We start from the raw sequence: 22473 nt of genomic DNA on the forward strand, positions 1-22473 counted from the left end.
TCATTCCCTTTCATTCATGCGCGAATGTGATAAAACGACACATGTGCCAATAATCATTACATGCGAAGAAAAGGCGTAAATCAATATAACACACAGTCTCTACCCAGTTTCCACAAATACAGTTTATACTGAAGACGACAGCCCCTTCACTAGCGCCGATCGCAACACGTTTTACATCCAACAAAACATGATCGAAACACATTGAAAGGCATCAACCCATTCTCACAGTAAGACGCGACCACAGCTGGCCTAGGTCGACAGCCTATATACTCCATACATTGATTCGAATTAAAAACACAAGAAGCAATATTTAGACTTTATCACATCCAGACAAGCTCATCCTCCTTCTGTCAACACAGGCGTAATTATTTTGGCAGCCCCACCCACCATAGTATAAATCTGTTAACCCTGTTGGACTGTCCGGAAAGCAATTAACCGTACAACGGCTGTGGTCGTCTCGCAACGCCTCTGACAAATGGCAGATGGCGATGATATGGTTGGTCACTTACTGCGGCCGTTGCGTGTCCAGTTAGCGGTCAGATAAAGCAGCTAAACACAAGTAGCTTTCATTCCCGACACACGTCTTTCAAGTGGGAAGGCTTATCTTTAGCTAGTGATTGATTCTAACACTCAGCGAACTATTCCTTTGTACCCTTTTGACAGGAAGTGTGTGAGAGTGTCACTGGTGAAGGGGCCATATGTCTCTGTGGTCTAGTGGATATAGCGACTTACTGGGCTGCTGAAGGTCGATGCTTGAATCCAGGTCATACGTAAAGATGTTAGAAGATGGTAACTGATATCGCCGTACCTGGTCCTGGGCATTCAGAGGTTAAAGCAAGGTCTTCAAACACCACGTTGCCTCATCCCACTCCGCTCTTCGACCTACACACCTTACCAGACCACAAGTCACAGCAAATCAAGTCACCTCACTTCACCCCACTTCTCCATCTCACCACCTCACCACATGTCACGGAAATTCAAGTCACGTCGCCTCAGCTCACTTCTCCATCCCATCACCTCACCATATGTCACGGCAAATCACATTACGTCACCTAACTTCTCCATCCCATCACCTCACCACATGTCACGGCAAGTCACGTCGCCTCGCCTCACTTCTCTCATCCCATCACCTCACCACATGTCACGGCAAATCACATTGCCTCACCTCACTTCTCCATCCCATCACCTCACCACATGTCACGGCAAATCACATTACGTCACCTAACTTCTCCATCTCATCACCTCACCACATGTCACGGCAATTGACGTCGCCTCACCTCACTTCTCCATCCCATCACCTCACCACATGTCAGGGCAAATCACATTACGTCACCTCACTTCTCCATCCCATCACCTCACCACATGCCACGGCAATTGACGTCGCCTCAGCTCACTTCTCCATCCCATCACCTCACCACATGTCACGGCAAATCACATTGCCTCACCTCACTTCTCCATCTCATCACCTCACCACATGTCACGGCAATTCAAGTCGCCTCACCTCACTTCTCCATCCCATCACCTCACCACATGTCACGGAAATTCAAGTCGCCTCACCTCACATCTCTCATCCCATCACCTCGCCACATGCCACGGCAATTCAAGTCGCCTCACCTAACTTCTCCATCCCATCACCTCACCACATGTCACGGCAAATCACATTGCCTCACCTAACTTCTCCATGTCATCACCTCACCACATGTCACAACAAATCACGTCACCTGACTTCACTTCTCCATGTCATCACCTCACCACATGTCACGGAAATTCACGTCGCTTCACCTCACTTCCCTCATCTCATCACCTCACCACATGTCACGGCAATTGACGTCGCCTCACCTCACTTCTCCATCCCATCACCTCACCACATGTCAGGGCAAATCACATTACGTCACCTCACTTCACCATCCCATCACCTCACCACATGCCACGGCAATTGACGTCGCCTCAGCTCACTTCTCCATCCCATCACCTCACCACATGTCACGGCAAATCACATTGCCTCACCTCACTTCTCCATCTCATCACCTCACCACATGTCACGGCAATTCAAGTCGCCTCACCTCACTTCTCCATCCCATCACCTCACCACATGTCACGGAAATTCAAGTCGCCTCACCTCACATCTCTCATCCCATCACCTCGCCACATGCCACGGCAATTCAAGTCGCCTCACCTAACTTCTCCATCCCATCACCTCACCACATGTCACGGCAAATCACATTGCCTCACCTAACTTCTCCATGTCATCACCTCACCACATGTCACAACAAATCACGTCACCTGACTTCACTTCTCCATGTCATCACCTCACCACATGTCACGGAAATTCACGTCGCTTCACCTCACTTCCCTCATCTCATCACCTCACCACATGTCACGGCAAATCACGTCACCTCACTTCCCTCATCTCACCACCTCACCACATGTCACGGCAAATCACGTCACCTCACTTCAACTTCTCCATGTCATCACCTCACCACATGTCATGTCAAATCACGTCGCCTCTCAATAGGATCAAGGATTGGCAATAATTTTACTCCTTCAGGCCAAATCGTGCATACAAATTGATGGGTTGTGCGTAAATTCCAATATTTTTAAAAGAAGTACAGGACAAATATCTGGAGATAAAAGATAATGTATTTGATGAGTTATAATGTATTTGTATTATGAAATTACAGTTTGTATTTTTATATGTTATGATTGTGAGGCATCAGACCACTTCAAAACACATAAATCTACACTTTAAACACGCGCTGTCTCATCTGTTTACATGTATTACCAAGTATATACCAATAAGGTGCCAGAAATGTTGAAAATATACTTCTGCTTTTTTGTCTAAATACTATCCTTATCCCTTTAATCAGGACCCGTGAAGGTCCGGGGTAGAAATGGCCTTCAGCAACCCATGCTTGCCATACAAGGCGACTCTGCTTGTCGTAAGAGGCAACTAACGGGATCGGGTGGTCAGGCTCGCTGACTTGGTTGACACATGTCGTCGGTTCCCGACTGCGCAGATCGATGCTCATACTGTTGATGATAGGATTGTCTGGTCCAGACTCAGTTATTTACAGAACGCCACCATATAGCTGGAATATTGCTGAGTGCGGCGTAAAACCCAACTCACTCACTCAATATCCCTTTAATCCGCCAGACCGTTCATTCATATGTGGTGAGGTTCCTTCATTCCTAACACATATTGTAATCTACACATGACTACATCGTGCCTGTACATCTATGCGTGGACTTCCCATCAACATAGCACCTTCCATTACTGCAATGTAGCAGCATCCTTCAAAGTAATATGATATTAATGACCCATGTTAACATGTCTAATTATTAAGAGTCGACACACAACTTGTGTATATACATCCATCACAGTTGTCTCCCTTAGCATACCCGTAGGTCGTATATAATTCACTTAACTTGAGTAGCATTTCGTTCCCCAACGACCCGTGAAGGTCCCGGGGTAGAATAGGCCTTCAGCAACCCATGCTTGCCATAAAAGGCGACTCTGCTTGTCGTAAGAGGCGACTAATGGGATCGGGTGGTCAGGCTCGCTGACTTGGTTGACGCGTGTCATCGGTTCCCAATTGCGCAGATCGATGCTCATGTTGTTGATCACTGGATTGTCTGGTCCAGACTCGATTATTTACAGACCGGCGCCATATAGCTGTAATATTGCTGAGTGCGGCGTAAAACTAAACTCACTCACTCACTCACTCACTCGTTCCCCAACCCGCCCACTGTCTTATGCGTACACACGCGCGCGCACACGCACACACGCACACACATACTCACAGGGTATGAAACACATCGTTAGATGTCAAGCACCGAGAGAGGTCATGCTACAGTCCAGATTGCAATACAACGTTTGAAAGAGACATATGTAAGTCCAGGAGTCAAACAGTCAAACACTGTTGTGTCAAACACTGACTATATCAAACTTACGTTCGTCTTGGAGTAATAATGGTCCCTGTGTGTATCTCAAATAGTCATCTGTTTGTCTCGAATAGGATACCTCGATGTAATTCCTCAGGTCTCTTCAACTTCGACTCAATGATGTTGGTATAGACAGCTCATTCTTGAATTGTTTTACAAATATACAAGATAAAATGACATGAACGATATTGCCATGCTCAACCTTACAGTATACGTACTTATTGGCGTGGGTGGTTGTGTGGTGGGTTTGGCAGGGGTGAGGAGCTTAGAAGTTAAAGCGTTCGCTCATCAAATCGATGACCCGGGTTCGATTCCCCACATGGGTAGAATGTTTGAAGCCAATTTCTGCCCCTCCCCCCCCCCCCCCCCCCCCCCCCACCTCCACATTATAGCCATGTGTACAATATTCACACATTCTACCCATCTGGGGAATCGAACCCAGCTCTTCGGTGTGACGTGCGAACGCTTTTACAACTAGGCTAGCCTACCACCCACATATATATTATAAGGTGGAGCAAGAAAATATAGTTAATGCCATATATATACATGGAGTGCTTAATTTGGCAATCTAGACTCGCAACACCATTGTAGCCTTCAGTTGGATTCCTTTCCTTGCGTTATTGTCCAGTATTGAGACAGATGTATATGTTTTGTTCATGTAATGTTATCCCGGTAAGATAAAGATCGACTAGGAAAGGTGGGGAGTAGGCGTTGGAGGTGTAGAAAGCACAAGCGTGTCAAGGTCTGTCTCAGTAATGCCATTTATGAAAAACTCGACACTTTTGATGTCAAGAAGCTGTATCCGATCATTATAGGAAATCCTTTTTGTAACGCGAGATGTCAATTATACACACTTGTGACTACCAGAAAATTATATAGTACGCGTCATCGGGATTGTTTCTTTTCAGATGTTCTATATCCACGTCGTTTTGTATCTTCTAAACTGGCGTACAAAATAAAGTACACACCTTTCTCTTGCGGATATTTTCACGACACAATATCGATGACATACGTCACAGTCAAGACAGTTTTCGAATCATTGTCGTGTTTTTACAGGTTTTACACATTTACAGAATCGGGGGAACCCACGGGTGCCGACAAAACCCGGAAGCCTAACCAGGACGAATCTGAATTGGAACTCACGATCATAAATTTCAGTCACACCTGAGTGGTATTAAAGGTACACTGTATATGAGTGAGAGGGTATGTTTTTACGCCGCTTTTACCAACATTCCAGTAAACTTACGGCACCGGAAATGGGCTTCACGCGTTGTACACATGTGGGGAATCGAACGCGTGTGATTAGTATGAAGAGCGGACGCTTTAACCACGAGTCTATCCCCTCGCCCCTACTGTATATGACGTTCACAATGCGTGACGCATGTTTACGGTATGCGCTACCCTTTGTGAACAGCACTTTCCTCTGACTCTAACTCAATTTACTGATAGCCTCAAATATGGCCACAATCTTTTGACATTTAGAGCGCTACCATAAATATTGTCGTCACCGGTCATCAAGTCGAGACCTATTATAGCTACGTCGGTGACAGTGTGGATGAACCATGGGCTTTTGACATCAACAGAGACGGAAGGCTCGGTGGCTTCTAAATGTCACAACGAAAGTAAACTTAAATCAAGTTGAAACGCCTGCTATTATTTTCAGGGTACATTTATAAACACATCGGAAATAACATGTGTTTCAACAAACATTGTCATCTATGAAAGTGGATATCATCAACTAAAAACGTCTTTCTACGCAATGACTTCATTTCGTAATTCCGAAAAAGCGAAATAATTATGCATTTTATGATTGCTAGAAGATTTGGGGGGATCATACAAACGTGGAAAGGGAGAATGTCGACAATTAACCGTATCATGAGCGAATTTAGTTAACGCAGCTTTTAGCAATATTCCAGCAACATCACGGCGGGGGACACCCGGAATGGGCTTCACATATTGCACCCATGTGGGGAATCGAACCCGGGTCTTCGGCGTGAGGAAGGAAAGCTTTAACCATCAGGCTACATCACCGCATCTAGTGACATGAATGTGATCGTTGGGATTTAGTGTCTCAGATCATGTAGACATAGTTCACTATGGTTAAACAAGTGACGATGACCGACATCTTTCAATACAATAGATTACTGAAGTAGATTAATAAAGTTATGAAGAATTTATAGACTGAAATCTACGGGAAAACTAATATCAGAATGACAACAAAAGTAACATATTTACTGGCAATAAACTGGTTTGAGAGAGGCTGCAGCTTTAATAGTATCAATATCGATTGCTTCTATCGATCAGTGATCACGGCTACCAGTTATACTACTGTTATAGATTATGAAATGCATGTTACCTCATCAACGAACTCACCTCCGTAGAACTCACTGAAATAGTTTCTCTCGGCTGGTCTAACGTGCGAAGTCTGAGGCACGAAAACCTCTCTCATAAATTTTGCTATTCCTGATATTGAACACATTAACCAGACACAATTATAAAATGTCACAGTACTAGCGGACCCAATTAGGAGAATTATGACGATTAACCATGTGATTGCTATGTAATGACTGACATTTCCTAACACGTGTGAAATATATACAAGGTGGGAGGTATGATTTCCGTTTCGTTGACACTGACGTTCAGTCACAGGTCTGAAATATACATAATCAACCGCCTGTCTCATTTCATAATGTGACGTAATTTCAGGAAAAGTCTGTGGCGATAATGAACCTGACGACACGTTATGCTCAGTAAGGGCCAGAGATATCGAACACAATCACTGGATATAGGGAGGCGGGTACTATGACAGCAATGCACGATTGTAATATTTCATCGACAGCACTGTCGGTTTTATTGCTCGTATATGGATTTATATACATGTATATATATTTCCGTGTAATACCATTTTCATTGAACGAGTGAATGATTAGATATCAAACTCGGTTTCACTCGTTTGATACTAAATCTTTCACGAGTTTAATGAAAATTTCCTCGAGTCAAACAAGGTCCAGTACCACTGCAACAGTGGCATTGGATTGTGACGTCATACCTCGGAATCTTTATGACGTCATACATCTAGTATCTAGAATCTTCCACAGGAGAGTAACACACACACAGACACAGACACACACAGAGACGCTCGCACACACACACACACACACACACACACACACACACACACACACACACACACACACACACACACACACACACACACACACTCACTCAGAGACACACACGCGCGCGCGTGTGTGTGACGTGTGTGCGCGTATAAACTGACAACATAAAATGCGTGTACTCCACTAAATGGAAAATAAACATGACAAATTCTGATATATATATATATATATATATATATTCTGAACACGTATCTTGCTAAGCTTCAATGTTTTATGGATAACGTATGGTTGTAATAAAGCAGGTGTAGTGGTCCAGAGAAGAACTCGAAGAACGTGGAGATCGGGGTTAAAAGTGACTTTAATAACCTATGATTAGACATAACATGATCTTTGACTTGGCCCATATGGGTGGATGTCAAAGAACCGTATACATGTATATATGCATAACGTCGACGTTACCGCTATTCTGTCATACAGATGCTCAAGCAAATATATCAAAGAAAGCCCATGCAAGTTTGATTTCCACAGCTTCTGAAAATGAAGAAAGTGTCGCTGCTCATTTTCATTATATTTCATTTTTTTAAATCTGGACTTTTCCCCCTGTAAAATATGCTCATTTCAGAGACTACTTGTCAATCTATGTTGGCACAGTCAAGCTCACCCACTCACCCACTCATATAGCAAGAAATGGGTCGAATTTTCAAACCATTGTTAAAGCCCTTACCTTTTTGTCAACTTTGTTTGACAAAATGATGTTTTTACATCATGTTAAAACCAAATACATAGAGATTGGGTTACAGGCGGCAGAGAATGTGTAACTTTCTGTTTTCATTGAAAATCCAATTTCACTGTTCATCTTTATGCTATAGTACTTATGTGTTATCACAGCAAACTCCCGATATATTTTAGGTCTCTTCACTCTGTATGACTTGAAGATTAGTCCACGCTGATCCGTCCTACCATGTCCGCTTTCGTTGCTTTTTAATGGGGTGTTATGCACTGTCATAAGATGCTCCTAAAATGAGACAGTACTGTGAATACACAATACGACACTTTCATCTTTGGAACATGACAGGGTGTGCCGGTGGTCAGGCCAGCACGGTGCATCTGCCTTCCGTCGAATTCTGGGGTCTAACCCAGCTCTCGCACGAACGCACGTTCATACGCACGGGTCGTCAGGCTCGTTACCTTTTTTGACACATGTCATCGGTTCCCAATTGTGCAGATTGGTGCTCATGCTGATGATGACTGGGTTGTCTGGTCCAGACTTGATTACTTACAGACCGCCGCCATAAAGCTGGAATATTGCTGAGTGCGGCGTAAAACTAAACCCACTCACTCACTAGAAGTTGGCGAGACAACCACGAAGCATACGACAGTTTTATTTAGGGCAGAAACGGCTTGACGGAAGGGAAAATACCACGTTTCAGGGACTGTGAGACAGATTAGTTATATTTTATGAACGCTTCAAAAGTGAAGCCCAAAGGGAAATAACCCGGACATCCGTCGCATAATCACGTGACATACCATATGACCACTATCATACATCAACAAGATGGCATCCAAAGACAGATTGAACGTTTTCCCTTCTCGGATGTAAGTATTACCAAAATATCAGATCATATTTATAAAGTGTAGATAGTAATGTGCCATGATATGTCAAACGTTGACCGATTCGCTGTTATATAACGTGTCTGGTTGCCCATTCGCCGGTAAAATTGTCAACCTAAGATGCCCTTTCATTACAAATGACACATTGACTCGTCCTCTACTGCTCTAGGCCGTATTTTTGAGAAATTGTGAAATGTAAAGTTTCACATGTTATAGTGCATTTGTGGGAAAGTTGTCGAATTCTATTTAAACGGTATCAGGCCAGTGAACTAGATAGACAGAAAGTGACGAATGTCAGTAAGGTCGTGTTTATTATGACACTCGTGGACATCTAAGATAGATCCGTATGTCGACATGCGAGAGTTACTAGGAGCAGCTGTGGCCCAGGGCTGTCAGTTCTGTCATTACCTAGGTCACCTTTAGTCCATTTCAATACATACCTTTGTCACACTCATTAAAAATTGCATAGCTTTAATGTTACCTCACCCTTACAGTGTGACTTTGGAAACCAGTCTCATCAAGTCACATCATTCTCTTCCCACAAAGGTTACTCCCTTCATATCTTACTGCGTAACCTCTGTTCTAATGCAGCCATTTTTCCTGGTTCTTGTGAAATACCCCATGGGCCAAACATCGCAACATGAGTTATCACCCTTCTTTCTATCCACTTTGATCACATGTTGCATCGACTTCGATCTAATATGGCTTCTGCCATGGAGTTAGTTGATCAGAGTGCAAAGGGTAGATTTAGTATTTCATATTTAACTCTAAAGCAGAAACCCATGCTTGCCATAAAAGGCGACTATATGCTCGTCATAAGAAGCGACTAATGGGATTGGGTGGTCAGGCTCGTGGGCTTAGTTGACACATATCATTGGTTCCCAGTTGCATAGATTGATGCTCATGCTGTTGATGACTGGATTGTCTGGTCTAGACTCGATTAATTATAGACCAGAGTCATATAGCTGTAATTGTAATATTGCTGTGTGTGGCGTAGAACTAAACTCACTCACTCACTAAAATGGGTACCTGAGAAGCAGATGGATGGATCTGTATGGTCATGTTTAGTAGCAACTTTGAAAGTAGTATTCTCTCAGAGTAACAGTGTAATACCAGAGAGCAGCATCGTGTTGGATTGTAGACACAAAAATTAGCATTATTATTAGCATTGTTAACAACACGAGTGGAGACATCTTTGATCCGCCATTACATGACAGAATTCTGTCTCATCTAAATGTTTGTGGATCGTGCGGTGAAGAGGTTCTAGTTTCCCTGAAACATACAGAAATTACCCATGCTTTGTAAGTAGTCACTTGTGAAACAACATTGCTGAGTGGACATCTAAATTGGATTGCAACCAGTCAAGAATGCAGAACACTTGTACCATGAAAGGGCGTCATCAGAACAGAGGATACGTAGGAAGATATGACAGGAGTAACCTATGTGGGAAGAGAAAGATCACACATCATTCAAAGAAAATTAAGAACCGTTCATAATATGCCAAGTGGGGGCTGCTGCTGATTGTTATGGAAAGCATGCATGATATCAGTGCCCCACCCCTACCCCACACTTCGGTTGATGTACACAGTAAGTAACTGACCCTACATGTCAAGTACAAAATCAATGATTCCTCCCCCACCCAAATAAGTTTTAAATATTAAATTTTAATATACTTTAATATATTAAATAAATATAGCAACATGTTTTATGTATTAGAATACCATGTTGGTTTGTCTTGTCAGTGCCAAACTAATGTGATATTTTTTGGGGGGCATGAAGTTACCTTCAGTTTTAATAGGTATGATCAGGATTTTAGCAGAATTTGGGCTCTTCACTTGTGACCTCAGTCACAGACTGTCATGAGTGGTTGGTACACCACTTTCCACTATGTTTTTCTATACTAAATAACATGTAACAATTGCCATCTGGTTGCTGATTCTAGTACTGTGTTGTGCAGGGCTCTGACCAACATGAAGGCTCGTCTGAAGGGAGCTCAGAAAGGCCACAGTCTGCTGAAGAAAAAAGCTGATGCCCTCACACTTAGGTTCAGAGCCATTCTCAAGAAGATTATTGAGGTTAGAGAACTACCCATGAGATCTAATCACTGTAAAATCTTGACAAAACTGTGCTATATTCAGTTTTTTTCTGCATTTAAACATTGACAGTTTCTAAGGCTACCTATTGCCCTTAAAGTTAGTATATGCATGGCATACTTCATTAAATCATACATTATCATTGTTATACACATAGAACTGATAAACGCAAAAGATAGAGGAAAATATATAAAGATGATAAATATTATTTTGATAAGCATACATAAATGACAATGTTGACTTTTTTATAATCAAATGTGTCTTACTGAAGAAAGATACTTAATGCACTGAAAACTTTGACTACATTTTGTAGAAAGTCAAAGCAATCATGTCTCTATCGACCTTTTAAATTCATGTCACAAGTCTGTGAAAACATGAGTTATACTAGCTAATCATATGAGAGGTAGCTTCTTGGAATTGTATCTTAAGCAGTAAACTTTGTCAGTATTGATTGAAAAGTAAAATATGTCGAAAATTAATTGCTGGATTACTTGGCCCAAACTCAGTTATTTCCAGCCAGCCATCATATAGCTGAGTGTTGCAGCAAACAACAAAACCACAAAACGATGTTGCTGACATGATGACTATTTGTTCTGATGATGACTTGTAGACCAAGATGCTGATGGGAGATGTGATGAAAGAGGCTGCCTTCTCTCTGGCTGAGGCCAAGTTCACGACAGGAGACTTCAACCATATTGTCCTCCAGAATGTCAACAAAGCTCAGATCAAAGTCAAAAACAAGAAGGAGAATGTGGCTGGTAAGTGATGCATGGTTAAGCGTGGTTCATAATATTGGACTGGTGGTTGACATAAAATTTCAGCTGTAATCTAATCGTAGTGGTATGTTGTTACGAGGAGAAAATGAATACAGCCAGTCGAGTGTTTTTGAATGTTCTTATGATGCTGTTGAGTTGAGGGAATGGTAACCACAAAGTTTCATTTCTGTTTCTGCTGACATTTGCTGGTTTTTATTAGACGAATATTTCATAGCAAGTCTTTTTAGGTGATATGGCTGAAATATTGAGAAGCAGAAGGTGGCGTAAATCCATACTCTCTTGAAAGTCAATAGCAGACGTTTCAGTTGTACAGGCCATAACTGTCATCATCAAAGAATTAATTTTAATTATTGTTATCTCTGTTGTTTCTGTTGCCATCCAGGTGTGAGTCTGCCTAGCTTTGAGCACTACCAGGATGGGGCTGATTGTAAGTACTGACTGACATATAAGATCTAATAATAATTATAATGGGCCATTTGTTAAGTGCCCGATTCCACAGCATTTTGGCCTTGCTTTTAGTGCTTACACAAGAAAGTCAGTAGCAAAGAATAAGGAATGTCTTGAGGTGAGATTTAAAACTTGAGACATGAGAAACTGTCACTTTGGGATTTTGTGAAATTCTATCTACTATTATGTGTGAAGTTAGATCTAAAATATTGCCAGTCCATACAATGCTCATGGCTCCTATACATATTTACACATTCATTTAATAATTTTTGCACTTTTGTATCAAAACTGTACAAGGTGTTACTTTTGACTTTGCGTACAGTTCTAGTTTCGACATAGAATTTACAGAAATAAGAAAAAGTAAAGAATATGATCGATGACCATGTGATAACATGAACTTTTTAGGTAAGAGCGGCCACCATTTGAACATGTTGTAAGTGCAGTATTTGAAGATATTCATTGTTGAGAGAAACTAATTCCGTCAAAAGTTTGTAATGGTCTTCTGATCCTCTTAATGATGTTGATAGGATATAGCATTTATAATAGTTAAAGAGAATGTTTTCAATTAACACTCAAAACAAGGAATACTGATATTATGAAGGTAATAATGCTGTGCTTTACTTGCAGCATACGAGTTGACAGGTCTGTCTCGTGGTGGCCAACAGATTGACAAGTTGAAGAAGAATTATGCTCGTGCTATTCAGCTGTTGGTGGAGCTGGCTTCCCTACAGACATGTTTTGTCACTCTAGATGAAGTCATCAAAATTACCAATAGGAGAGTCAATGCTATTGAACATGGTGGGTTGTTGAAAGAAGACAGTTGTAGGGATTACTGGTTGCAAAAGATTCCATACACACACTGTCCTATAGCCTGAAAGTTAGATGTCAATCACTCTAAAGTCTGATCCGAACTGTTTTTGACAGGCCGCCATACCATACCTTGGATGAGGTTTTAAGTAGCATCCCAGTTGCATAGATCGATGCTCATGCTAATGATCACTGGATTGTATGGTCTACTGACATATAGCTGGAATATTGCTGACTGCTGCATTTAACAACAAACTTAAAGTAGCAAACACATAGATGACAAGGTTTGTAATGAAATTATCTCCCTTTGTAGGACATGAAGATATTTCTTGAGTTTCCATGGGAACATATTTCCCACTGACTGGGGAAGTGATTTGTACACTTCAGTAAATTATACATAATGAAAGGAGAACTTATAAAAAATGTTTGTTTTTCTGTACAAATAGGCAGTGGTTCATCAATTTTCTCATCATAGTTGTCAGTCAGGCTGTCGATTCCCAGTAGGGTAAAATGTGGGAATGGTGGGTTCTTAATGAAATATTGTTGACAAGAACTTACTGATCATACAAGGGAGTGTAATGTGACAAGATAGCAACCAGTCTTTGACTCAGTGTATCATATTGGCATCTGTAGTATTTGTTTCAATAATGGCAATTTTTCATTTTCAGTTATCATTCCACGAATTGAGAAAACTATAGCATACATCACAACGGAATTAGATGAACGTGAGAGAGAAGAGTTCTACAGGTATGTGTGGATTAAGATGAAGGCAATATATATCGTGTCATACATGTACCTAGTATTTTCTATCTCTGAAGATTGGGGTTAGAACTGACCAATCAGGAATATCATGGCATCCTGTAACTCAGGTGACCCTCATTCAAAAACCACCAGTAGCTAACTGTGAGGTACAGTTGCTAATGGTTTGCCTCAACAAGATTTTAACTGCCATACTAGCATAGGATGTAGCTTCACAAACTGTCACAGTTGTACTTTTGCCAGTGTAGTGTACAATATTATTTTCTGATCCGTTGTCTCTTTACTCACAAAATCAGATTCTCCTGCATAACATTTGTCAGCAACAGACACATACTTATGACCTTCACCCAAGTAGTGAATATGTCAGATCTTAATTACTTGAGACTTTCCTGCCATATAAATCTGACACCTATGAACTTACTAAAATAATGTTTGAAGCTCTGTTTAGCTGTTAACTTATGTACAATATTGCACAAAGCAGCACAATTTTTTCCCAGACATTTTGGTACTGGTTAATTCTGATAACAAATTTCTTCTTTCAGACTGAAGAAGATCCAGGAGAAGAAGAAGAAGTTGAAGGTAGCTGCTGCAGAGCTTCAGGCCAAGAGGAAGAAGGACATCGGGCTGGAGGACCAACAGGCAGCTGATCTGCTGGCAGACGACCATGATGAAGATCTGCTGTTCACCGACTAGTCCCTGGTATAGTTGCTGTATGTCAATGAGGAGCATGTTCGGGTAGAGGGGAGTGCCACTTGTTTAGAATGGAAGATCAATGATTTTTGAATGTTAATGCACCTTTTTGTTAAAAGTTTTGTTTTGGATTTTAATTAATGGCATTTTAGTCATATACACAGTCTGTGTAAATTTGAAATTCTGAACTGCGGTATGTTCTAAAAGTTACATATTATTGAGTTAAAGGGCGACATTTGTTGTAATCAACTGTTCTGTTTGACCAAAGTATTGTGAAACAGTTGTCAGTGATTCCATAAATAATATTTGAATAACATTCAAACCACTGAGAACAAAGTGAACAAGTAATGGCTTTGAATTTGGAGGTTAGGACTATTTCTGGTGAAGGAAACAACATATTGGAATTAGTTCTGGTCAGATTCACGAATTCTGAACTGTGATTTTCATATTGCTTGGACACAACATTATTCATCAGTTAAATATAAACTGTGGTAAAATGACTAGATAATCTTTTTCTTCCACAGAGACTTTATTGAATTATGTTTGAGAATATTCCCAGTAAATGTATTTAAATATTAGGGGTAACTTTGGGTTTACTTGTTAATATTTCTTTATTATCAAGATTGTGTTTTCAGTGTACGTAGACTGTTAACACTGATCTAGTCATGGTCATCCAACAGCAGCAATGTCTTAGATACACATACACTAGCATTACCAACTTACCCTGTGTGAAATAAACCCATATCAGTGTAAATGTCTGTTAAGTGGGTGTTAAATCTGTTGCCTAAAAACAATCTCAGAGTTAAAACTTGTTCTTGTCTTTGGAGTGAATGATTGAAAGATGCTTGTGACATATCCATGATGGCAGTATGAGATCAGAGTTATCATTGTAGCTATAGCATGTACATTAGCACAGCACACAAAGTATGCATGTAACCATGGTAACTGTAAACATGTCTGTATATGCTGGAGTGGAATGATTCTTGTCAACATGGCTGTGATGGTGGACATTTTGTTGATTTTGTATGATGAATATGATATGTATTGTATATTTAGGAGTCCTTGCAACCTTGTTAACTTGGAGCTTCAGCTCAGTCTCTATGTAAGACTACCAGCTGTCTTTTTGGCAACCATGATATTTCCTTCTGTCCAAAAGAGTGCAGCACATGTTAAAACATTGATGGCTACTGTGGTTTCTTGTGTCTATTACGCTTGTTTCTTTATTTGACAAACAATTTCCTGTTTCACCCTTTTTCATACACAGTGAGTGTGATTTTCAAAAACATCTGAAAAAGAAAAGATACATTAGAGGCAGAATCATTATCATCAGATCTGCATTCCGCTTGACTCATGCTATGGGGCTCTAGGTATATGTGATTGCCCACAAACTTCAAGATAACAAGGTTTCACTGTAAAATATGCTGTCGATAGGTTGCAACATCACACCATAAGGTTAAACAATTATGGATTCAATTTTATGTTTGGCCAGGGGTAGGTAATAAGTTCTGGTTGAAGGTGTGTAGGTAAATACAGTGAGAAAATGTCCTCAGTGATTTGAGGAGGATGGTATTTACCAATACGCGAAGCATCCTTGCCAAATCAGATGTGGCACAATGTCACTCAGTTACCTGCTGAGATTTAGAGATTGAAATCTCAATCAGGGATTGTTACATTAGTGTTGGATGTCTGTGTGTTATGTATCTGCACCACCAAGGTACAGATCTGAAAACTAAGGAAGACAGTCAGTCATCCATAGTGTAAAGGGCTTACTTGCACAAAGCTATCTTAGCACTATATTGGTTGTAACTGCCTTTCAACATAGGCTTAAGATAGTTGTAGCACTAAGATCACTTTGTGCAAGTGGGCCTTCCTCGTTCAGGCACTTCTAATCCCAATCTCAATGTCATAGTGTTATGTATTGATCATTTGCCAATGTATCAATCGTTTGGGACGGTATTGAAAGACTGATTTGTCAGTGATGACTTGTGCATTGAGAGATCTGTTAAGTATTTGATATTTTATAATATTTGTTTCATCCTGATATGCTTCTCTGTGTCCTAGCAACAGGCTGTGTTGGGAGCATGTATGGAGCTAGTGATGCTAGTGATAAAGGCATGGACTTTATAGGGATGTAGCCAGCATGATTCAAGCCCGATGATCAAGCAGAAATAAATCAACTATGATACAATCAAATTTTGTTGTCATTTCAAGATTTTATCTTATTTATTGATTTATATGTACACAAGTTAGTAGGAATCATATCTTCAGATATTAGTCAGTCTGTGAAATCACTACTTTTCTATAAATATCAATAGAATCAAGCCCAGCTAACGTAATCTGTTGGCTTTAAGTATCACTACTCGCCCCTATCCACACAGGTATTACTGATTTTCATCATCTCGAGTTCTGAGGTGATTAGAGATGCAGATGTTGAAACTGGAATGTAAAATAAAATCTTGGTTAAAAAGGCATGTGCTTTTATTCAATATTATCACTATTACATAGTTTTATGTGGACTTCGTAATATTCACTTTGACATATGTCCCATAAACATAACATTAACAAAAAACAAGTCGTATGCTCTGTGGCTATTATAAACACACAATACAAGAAAAAATTGCACTACAGATATAAATGCAGATATAAATGCTGTGTTGCATATTCACTGGAAGATGCAGATACTTATGATCTGTTGCCAGCTCTGGCATTCTTCCTGTTTGATCCGATCACATGAAGTAAAGGAAGTTCTACATCAACATGGGAGTGGGTGAGTGAGTCTGTTTTTACGCTACTTTTAGCAATATTCAAGCAATATCACTGGTGGACACCAGAAATGGGCTTCACACACTGTACTCGTTGGGAATTGAACCCAGGTCTTTGACCTGATGAGTGAACACTTTAAACGACTAGGCTATCCCACTGCCCCCAATTAACATCAGATTTCCTAAGTACTGTACCTCCACAATGACGAGGAATGAAAACCAGATGACTTTGTTATGTATGTGGTTTCATGCAACTTTGTATGACGAAGGCCTGTATATATATGAGTCTGATTGATTGTCACTGTGACCAAGGCCGATTGTATCATAATTATGATAATCAGCCAAAGTTCCATGGATCACCATCTGATTCAGTCTGTTGGCTCTTTTGACCAGCACAAGGTGCAAGGGGTCTTCTTTAATCCAGAAAGTAAACTGCGAGATGAACTAGACTACAACAGTGCTGTACATCGTGTACTGGCTTGTACAGGTGAAACTATGGAAGACTAGATCTGTGTCTTGTTGCTGGTAATATCCTCCTGACGACTGCTAATCATCCTGAAATACCAAACATCTCACTAGGTAAACCTATCAACATCAACATAAAACATCCTTGAGGCAAATATTGGCTTCTGTTTCATCAAGAAGATATTCTCTTGGAAATGCATAATTTTTAGGAATTTTGAATTACCGTATTCATGAAAATTAAGTGTTCTGCTGTGAGAATCACCCTTGACTATTTTGGAAACAATCCTTGTAAGAGACCTCTGCTAAGACCTAAAATTATTTTCAAACGTAATTATTTTCAATCTCTTACAAAAAAATATCTGGGAAAGTGTTGCACAAGAGTATTAAAGCAAAGATGGTAGACCATATTTAAACAGTTCAGTTGGGATGCTTAATACAGCAAATATGGTGAGTTATATTTTGTTTGGGGATCATCAGGGATGTTGTACTGACCCATTCGTCATCTGCGACCTCACTCTCCTGTGGTGTGGAATCAGAGGCTGCCGACTTGATGTTCATGATCTTATCTGTCCAGGACGCTCCCACAGCCTCCCCGCCGGCATAGTTGGACACGGTGGCTGACTCATTCTCCACCTTCCCAATACTCACTGCAACATACATGAATATCAGATATAATGACATCAGACATATGTCAGATTAGCAATTACTATTTTTAAACCATGAGAGAGTGGAGAATTGATTGTGATGGTTTACACACTTTGTTTTCATACCTTCTTCAGTTTCATTTTTCCCAGTGAAGAAAGGTTTTATTGTCATCAACAGTATTTTGAGGAAAATCAATTCTTTCACATAATAAAATATATTCATAGAAACTATGCAAACCAAACCAAAGAAACTGAAACTTTACAAAAAATGTACTTTTTGTTGCAGTGTTCCTGCTTCATGACAACAATCTGTAAATAAATAAGTCTGGCCCAGATAATCCAGTATTTTATACTACAAACACAACAGCCTAGTGCAAGTGGAAGATATGACATGCATCAACCAAGTTAGCAAGTCTGGCCAGCTAAACCTGTTAATGGTCCTTTTAGAACAGCATTTGTGTTATGTGCAGGTAATACTGACAATAACAGATGTGGACTTGTTTTCAAAGGTGCCTTTTCATTTTGGAATTTAAACATGACAACAACGAGAACACCTTTCTTCTATCGGTTCACTGAGGTTCATGATATTCTTTTCAAGTCTGGAATTTCTAGATTAAATGTAGTAAAAGGATTCTATCCATGAATCAAGAAATACCCTGGAAGTAAGACCACAATCACATACAAACAAATGGACTGTTTCCCCGTGTCTTGATCCTGACCAAGTCCTCAGTGTCCAGCTCCATCTTGTCCAGCTGAGCTTCTTCCACCCACAAGCCCACACAGCCTGGGATTCTGTGCTTTGTACTGAGTGAGGTCAGCTGTGGACTTGACACAAGGGCAGATAACTCTTGATCTGTCAGCTTGTCAGTGGTGCCTTTGGCTTCTGTTCCTGTGAAAACAGGCAACAGTGACTTGAAAACACTATGATTTAAAAAAGTGGCCAAATGTGGCAAATGTTAGCAGAGTACTATTTCTAGTGCTTTAGGGGGTCGAGTAGTATCCATAACAAAATCTGATCCAAACACACACCACCAACATGACATGCCAACAAGGTACTTCACTCTTAGAGTGTGGGTTTGAGTGTCTGCCAGATGTAATAGAAATTGTACTTTTTCTGAGAAAATGTAACATTTGGGACACTGATTTGTTTCGTGAATCTGTATGATAGAGGATCATTCCTCAAACCAAATCGTTCTGTCTCAAGTCAAATATTTCCAAACTCAAGTTAACTAGTTAACACTGCACTCAACAATAGTCCAGGTACATGGTGACAGTCTGTAAATATTCAGGTCTGGTCTAAACAATCCAGTGATTAACTGCATGAGCACTGATCTACACTACTGGGATAGTGCAGTTGTAATGTGATGATAAGTAAGAGGGACTGGAGACCCATTCTCGCTCAGAATCCTGCATGGGCTCAGAAGAAGGGTCATTTATTTGTGTCATGTGACGTTCTGATAATCAGGTGTTAACCACTCACTGTATGAGGAGTTGAGGTACCCTTTAGATACATTTGTCGTCTCACTAAAATTTGGTTCAATCTCTTTCCCTGAGCTATCAAACTTCCTTCTGTGAGCTCGCTGAGTCTGAACTTGAAAGACGTAGTACCTCACCTGAAAGTACAACATAACATTTATCATATGAATGACCTGATGTCACTCTTTGAAGAAAGTTCCAAATTAATTAAAATTAGAGGTACTGAATCTGAAGTTTGAGTACCTGTACCAGACTCAAGAGTCATAATGTTTGTCAGGACCTTAACCTCAAAAGCAAGTAAAAGGCACTATTGCACTTTGCTGAAATTGTTGCACATTATACCTAAACACATTTGTTCCAGGTGTTTAAGGCTGTACTCATCAATTTTCCAGCCACATGACATGAGTCTGTTCATGATTGAGTCCCTGCACATGATAGTTCTAATGTACCAATAGGAATGTAACTTACAAACCAGCCTCAGTGTTAAGACAGCAATATGAATCATATGATGCCACTGATTTTGCTCGACTTGAGAAATTCAACATTGAGAAACTAATTGACATTGAAAAGAAAGCTCCTTATCATCGTTATAGAAAGGATTGGGGTTTGATATCTAGGTAATATGAGTTACTTCCCTTAGAAAGAAAAGGATGCAGAGATATCCTGCAGATATAGAGGATAATCCTGTCTACCCCTATTTAAGTTGGGTGTAACAAGAAACAATTGGGTTTACTGGCAGAGTAGGACAACTCACTTTCTTGTGGTCCTTGTCTGTAACACAGTATCTTGCCTTGCCCTTGATAACACCCTCCAGAATCACACCGGGGCCGTGTCTGCAATGTTATCGCAACAGTCACCGTCTGTGTACCTTGTTATCATGAATTCATTCAGTGATACCATGTTAGACTTACCATGCTCACAGCTGTATAAAATCTACAGACAAAACTGGCAGACTAAGCTGTTTCTTGAAAGTTAAATGTGTGACTGGGAAATTTATGTTATAGCCTTTAAGAACTGTTTTGTTACAAACAATTGCTACATTAAGATGTATATGCACATTGTTGTACACGAAGACCTGAATCTATGAGCACGGTTTTCGTTGACAATGTAAAATTTAAGTAATCATGCATTACATTATCTTTCTTTTCTAAATTCATTGACACAGAGTCAGGGTAAAGAGTTTGTGGCTTGTAATTATTGTTAATCTCGTGTCAAGCGAAAATAGTACTACGTGCAAATGTATGTATGCTGTACTTGCTTTGTGCACACCGACACAGAATCCCATGTTGTATCCACACTGATATTATCGACTGGCAGGTTCGCAAGGGGTTGGTTGTGGTAGATTCTGCTCATGGTTCCCAGAATCGTCCAACACACAACAGCTAACTGCTGATGCTCTCCGTCAGGTGTTCTCAGCTGAGTGTACTTCCGTGTTTTCCGAGAGGTTGGAGTTATGCCCCCTTGACTGACTGTTGGTGTTGCCAAATGGTAACATGACTGGTTCCGCGTATCCAGAGGGCATCGAAATGATTCTGTACCAGTAAAGGCTTATTTCCAACACCTGTTATAGCCAAAGTTCACACAGCCATGCACCCTTCATCCCCCCAATCCCCCCTCCCCAATACAAACAAGCAAGCAAACAAAAAACCCAAACAAAGAAACAAAAACAAAACAAAACCAAACAAACAAACAAACAAACAAACAAACGAAACATAATTAAATTACGTCAATGTAAAAGAAAACAAAAACAACAAGGAAAATAAACCACCCCCACCCCCAAAAAAATATAAATAAAAAATAGACCACCTCCCCCCAAAAAACAACCAACAAAAAACAAAACAAAAAACAAAACAAAACAAAACAAAAACAAAACAAAAAAACAACAAACAAAAACAACCCCAAACCCTCCCCAAAACCAACAAGCAAAAATTAAAACATATAAAAACAAACACACCACCAACAAAATCAAAACCCAAAGAACAAAACAAAAGGAAGTCTGATGGGACGAACATATTTTCATATTTTGCCCAGGCCCTAGCATCCTAGGGTATGTTTGTACTATAGCTAACAGTACGTCCACTTGTAACTAATAAGAACACAAGTACATCATAGGGACATGGTTATAATTAACAGGGCGTCCGTTTATATCTTATAACAACACATGTACGGCACAGGGGCGGGTTTGTAACAAGGAGTATATTTAGGAAATAATCGGTATATATGTTTGGTAACTTCCTTTTAAATATCACCAAGAGATCCAAACATGGTCCTTATCGACCCATTCCTTTCAAACATTATCAATAGAAGAAAACAAAATGGTGTTTTTAACAGGTTATCAAACCATTAATCACTTCCAGTTGCTACTTCAAAGATGCATCTAAAACAAAAATACTACATTTGTCATTCATTGGTAAATATTTACCTCCAATACATCTTGATAATGAGGAGTTTAATGGTTGTTTAGAAAACAACGCTCTCATAAAACAGCGTCGACAATTTCTGACAGCGTTTGGCATGACTTTAAAAGTAAACCAGGCTTGTTTGCACGTACAAATTGCTGAAATGATAGTCTATCACATGTTTAATCGTAAACTAATTGTTGCGGGAATGCATTTCTGTGCTTTTATCAGTAATCTTAGGCCGCATTCCAGCACTTCTGAAATATAACATATGGCTGTTTAATCTGACACGGGTTTAGGACAAGTCCCACCCGGACAATTCTCACCTAGGGTAATTCCCACCCAGACAATTCCCCAAAATAAAAGTAGCACTAAGAACATACTTCAGTTTCAACATTTATTTATTTAAACATATGTGCCATATAACAATATTCCATATAAAACAAACATGAACCATTGCCTTCTTCTTGACATGCTTCAGTA

At 40.2% G+C, this 22473-nt stretch overlaps 3 protein-coding genes across 3 annotated transcripts in view; 1 reads left to right on the top strand and 2 right to left on the bottom strand.

Annotated features, from left to right (window-relative positions):
• LOC137293704 (uncharacterized) overlaps positions 1–6372 on the bottom strand; it is a 41364-nt gene extending 34992 nt beyond the window's left edge. Inside the window, exon 1 of the mRNA XM_067824410.1 lies at positions 6316–6372. The gene's annotated coding sequence lies outside the window, so the exon portion shown is untranslated. The remainder of the gene's footprint in view (positions 1–6315) is intronic.
• Positions 6373–8566: 2194 nt separating this feature from the next.
• On the top strand, positions 8567–16432 carry LOC137293706 (V-type proton ATPase subunit D-like). The gene is made up of 7 exons (XM_067824413.1): positions 8567–8657; positions 10630–10747; positions 11376–11523; positions 11924–11968; positions 12616–12786; positions 13464–13542; positions 14097–16432. Exons 1-7 carry the CDS (start codon positions 8617–8619, stop codon positions 14245–14247), a joined length of 753 nt encoding a protein of 250 aa, XP_067680514.1. The 5' UTR covers positions 8567–8616; the 3' UTR covers positions 14248–16432.
• Positions 16433–16704: 272 nt separating this feature from the next.
• On the bottom strand, positions 16705–21052 carry LOC137293707 (arpin-like). The gene is made up of 6 exons (XM_067824414.1): positions 20850–21052; positions 20346–20424; positions 19596–19728; positions 18798–19004; positions 17964–18118; positions 16705–17561 (listed from the first exon to the last, which is right to left on the bottom strand). Exons 1-6 carry the CDS (start codon positions 20942–20944, stop codon positions 17553–17555), a joined length of 678 nt encoding a protein of 225 aa, XP_067680515.1. The 5' UTR covers positions 20945–21052; the 3' UTR covers positions 16705–17552.
• Positions 21053–22473: the final 1421 nt, after the last annotated feature.

The sequence above is a fragment of the Haliotis asinina genome, chromosome 8 (assembly GCF_037392515.1).
Source record: "Haliotis asinina isolate JCU_RB_2024 chromosome 8, JCU_Hal_asi_v2, whole genome shotgun sequence".
In the NCBI taxonomy this organism is placed as follows: Eukaryota; Metazoa; Mollusca; class Gastropoda; order Lepetellida; family Haliotidae; genus Haliotis; species Haliotis asinina.

What these genes read in the sequence shown, in the direction of transcription:
- LOC137293707 (XM_067824414.1), bottom strand. Translation starts at nt 20,944, where the DNA reads ATGAGCAGAATCTACCACAACCAACCCCTTGCGAACCTGCCAGTCGAT. An exon ending in GTACCTCAACTCCTCATACA is followed by an intron (nt 19,005 to 19,595) that starts GTGAGTGGTTAA and finishes CTGTTTTCACAG; the next exon opens with GAACAGAAGCCAAAGGCACC. An exon ending in GGGAAACAGTCCATTTGTTT is followed by an intron (nt 18,119 to 18,797) that starts GTATGTGATTGT and finishes TGTATGTTGCAG; the next exon opens with TGAGTATTGGGAAGGTGGAG.
- LOC137293706 (XM_067824413.1), top strand. Translation starts at nt 8,617, where the DNA reads ATGGCATCCAAAGACAGATTGAACGTTTTCCCTTCTCGGAT. An exon ending in CAAGAAGGAGAATGTGGCTG is followed by an intron (nt 11,524 to 11,923) that starts GTAAGTGATGCA and finishes GTTGCCATCCAG; the next exon opens with GTGTGAGTCTGCCTAGCTTT. An exon ending in CTACCAGGATGGGGCTGATT is followed by an intron (nt 11,969 to 12,615) that starts GTAAGTACTGAC and finishes CTTTACTTGCAG; the next exon opens with CATACGAGTTGACAGGTCTG.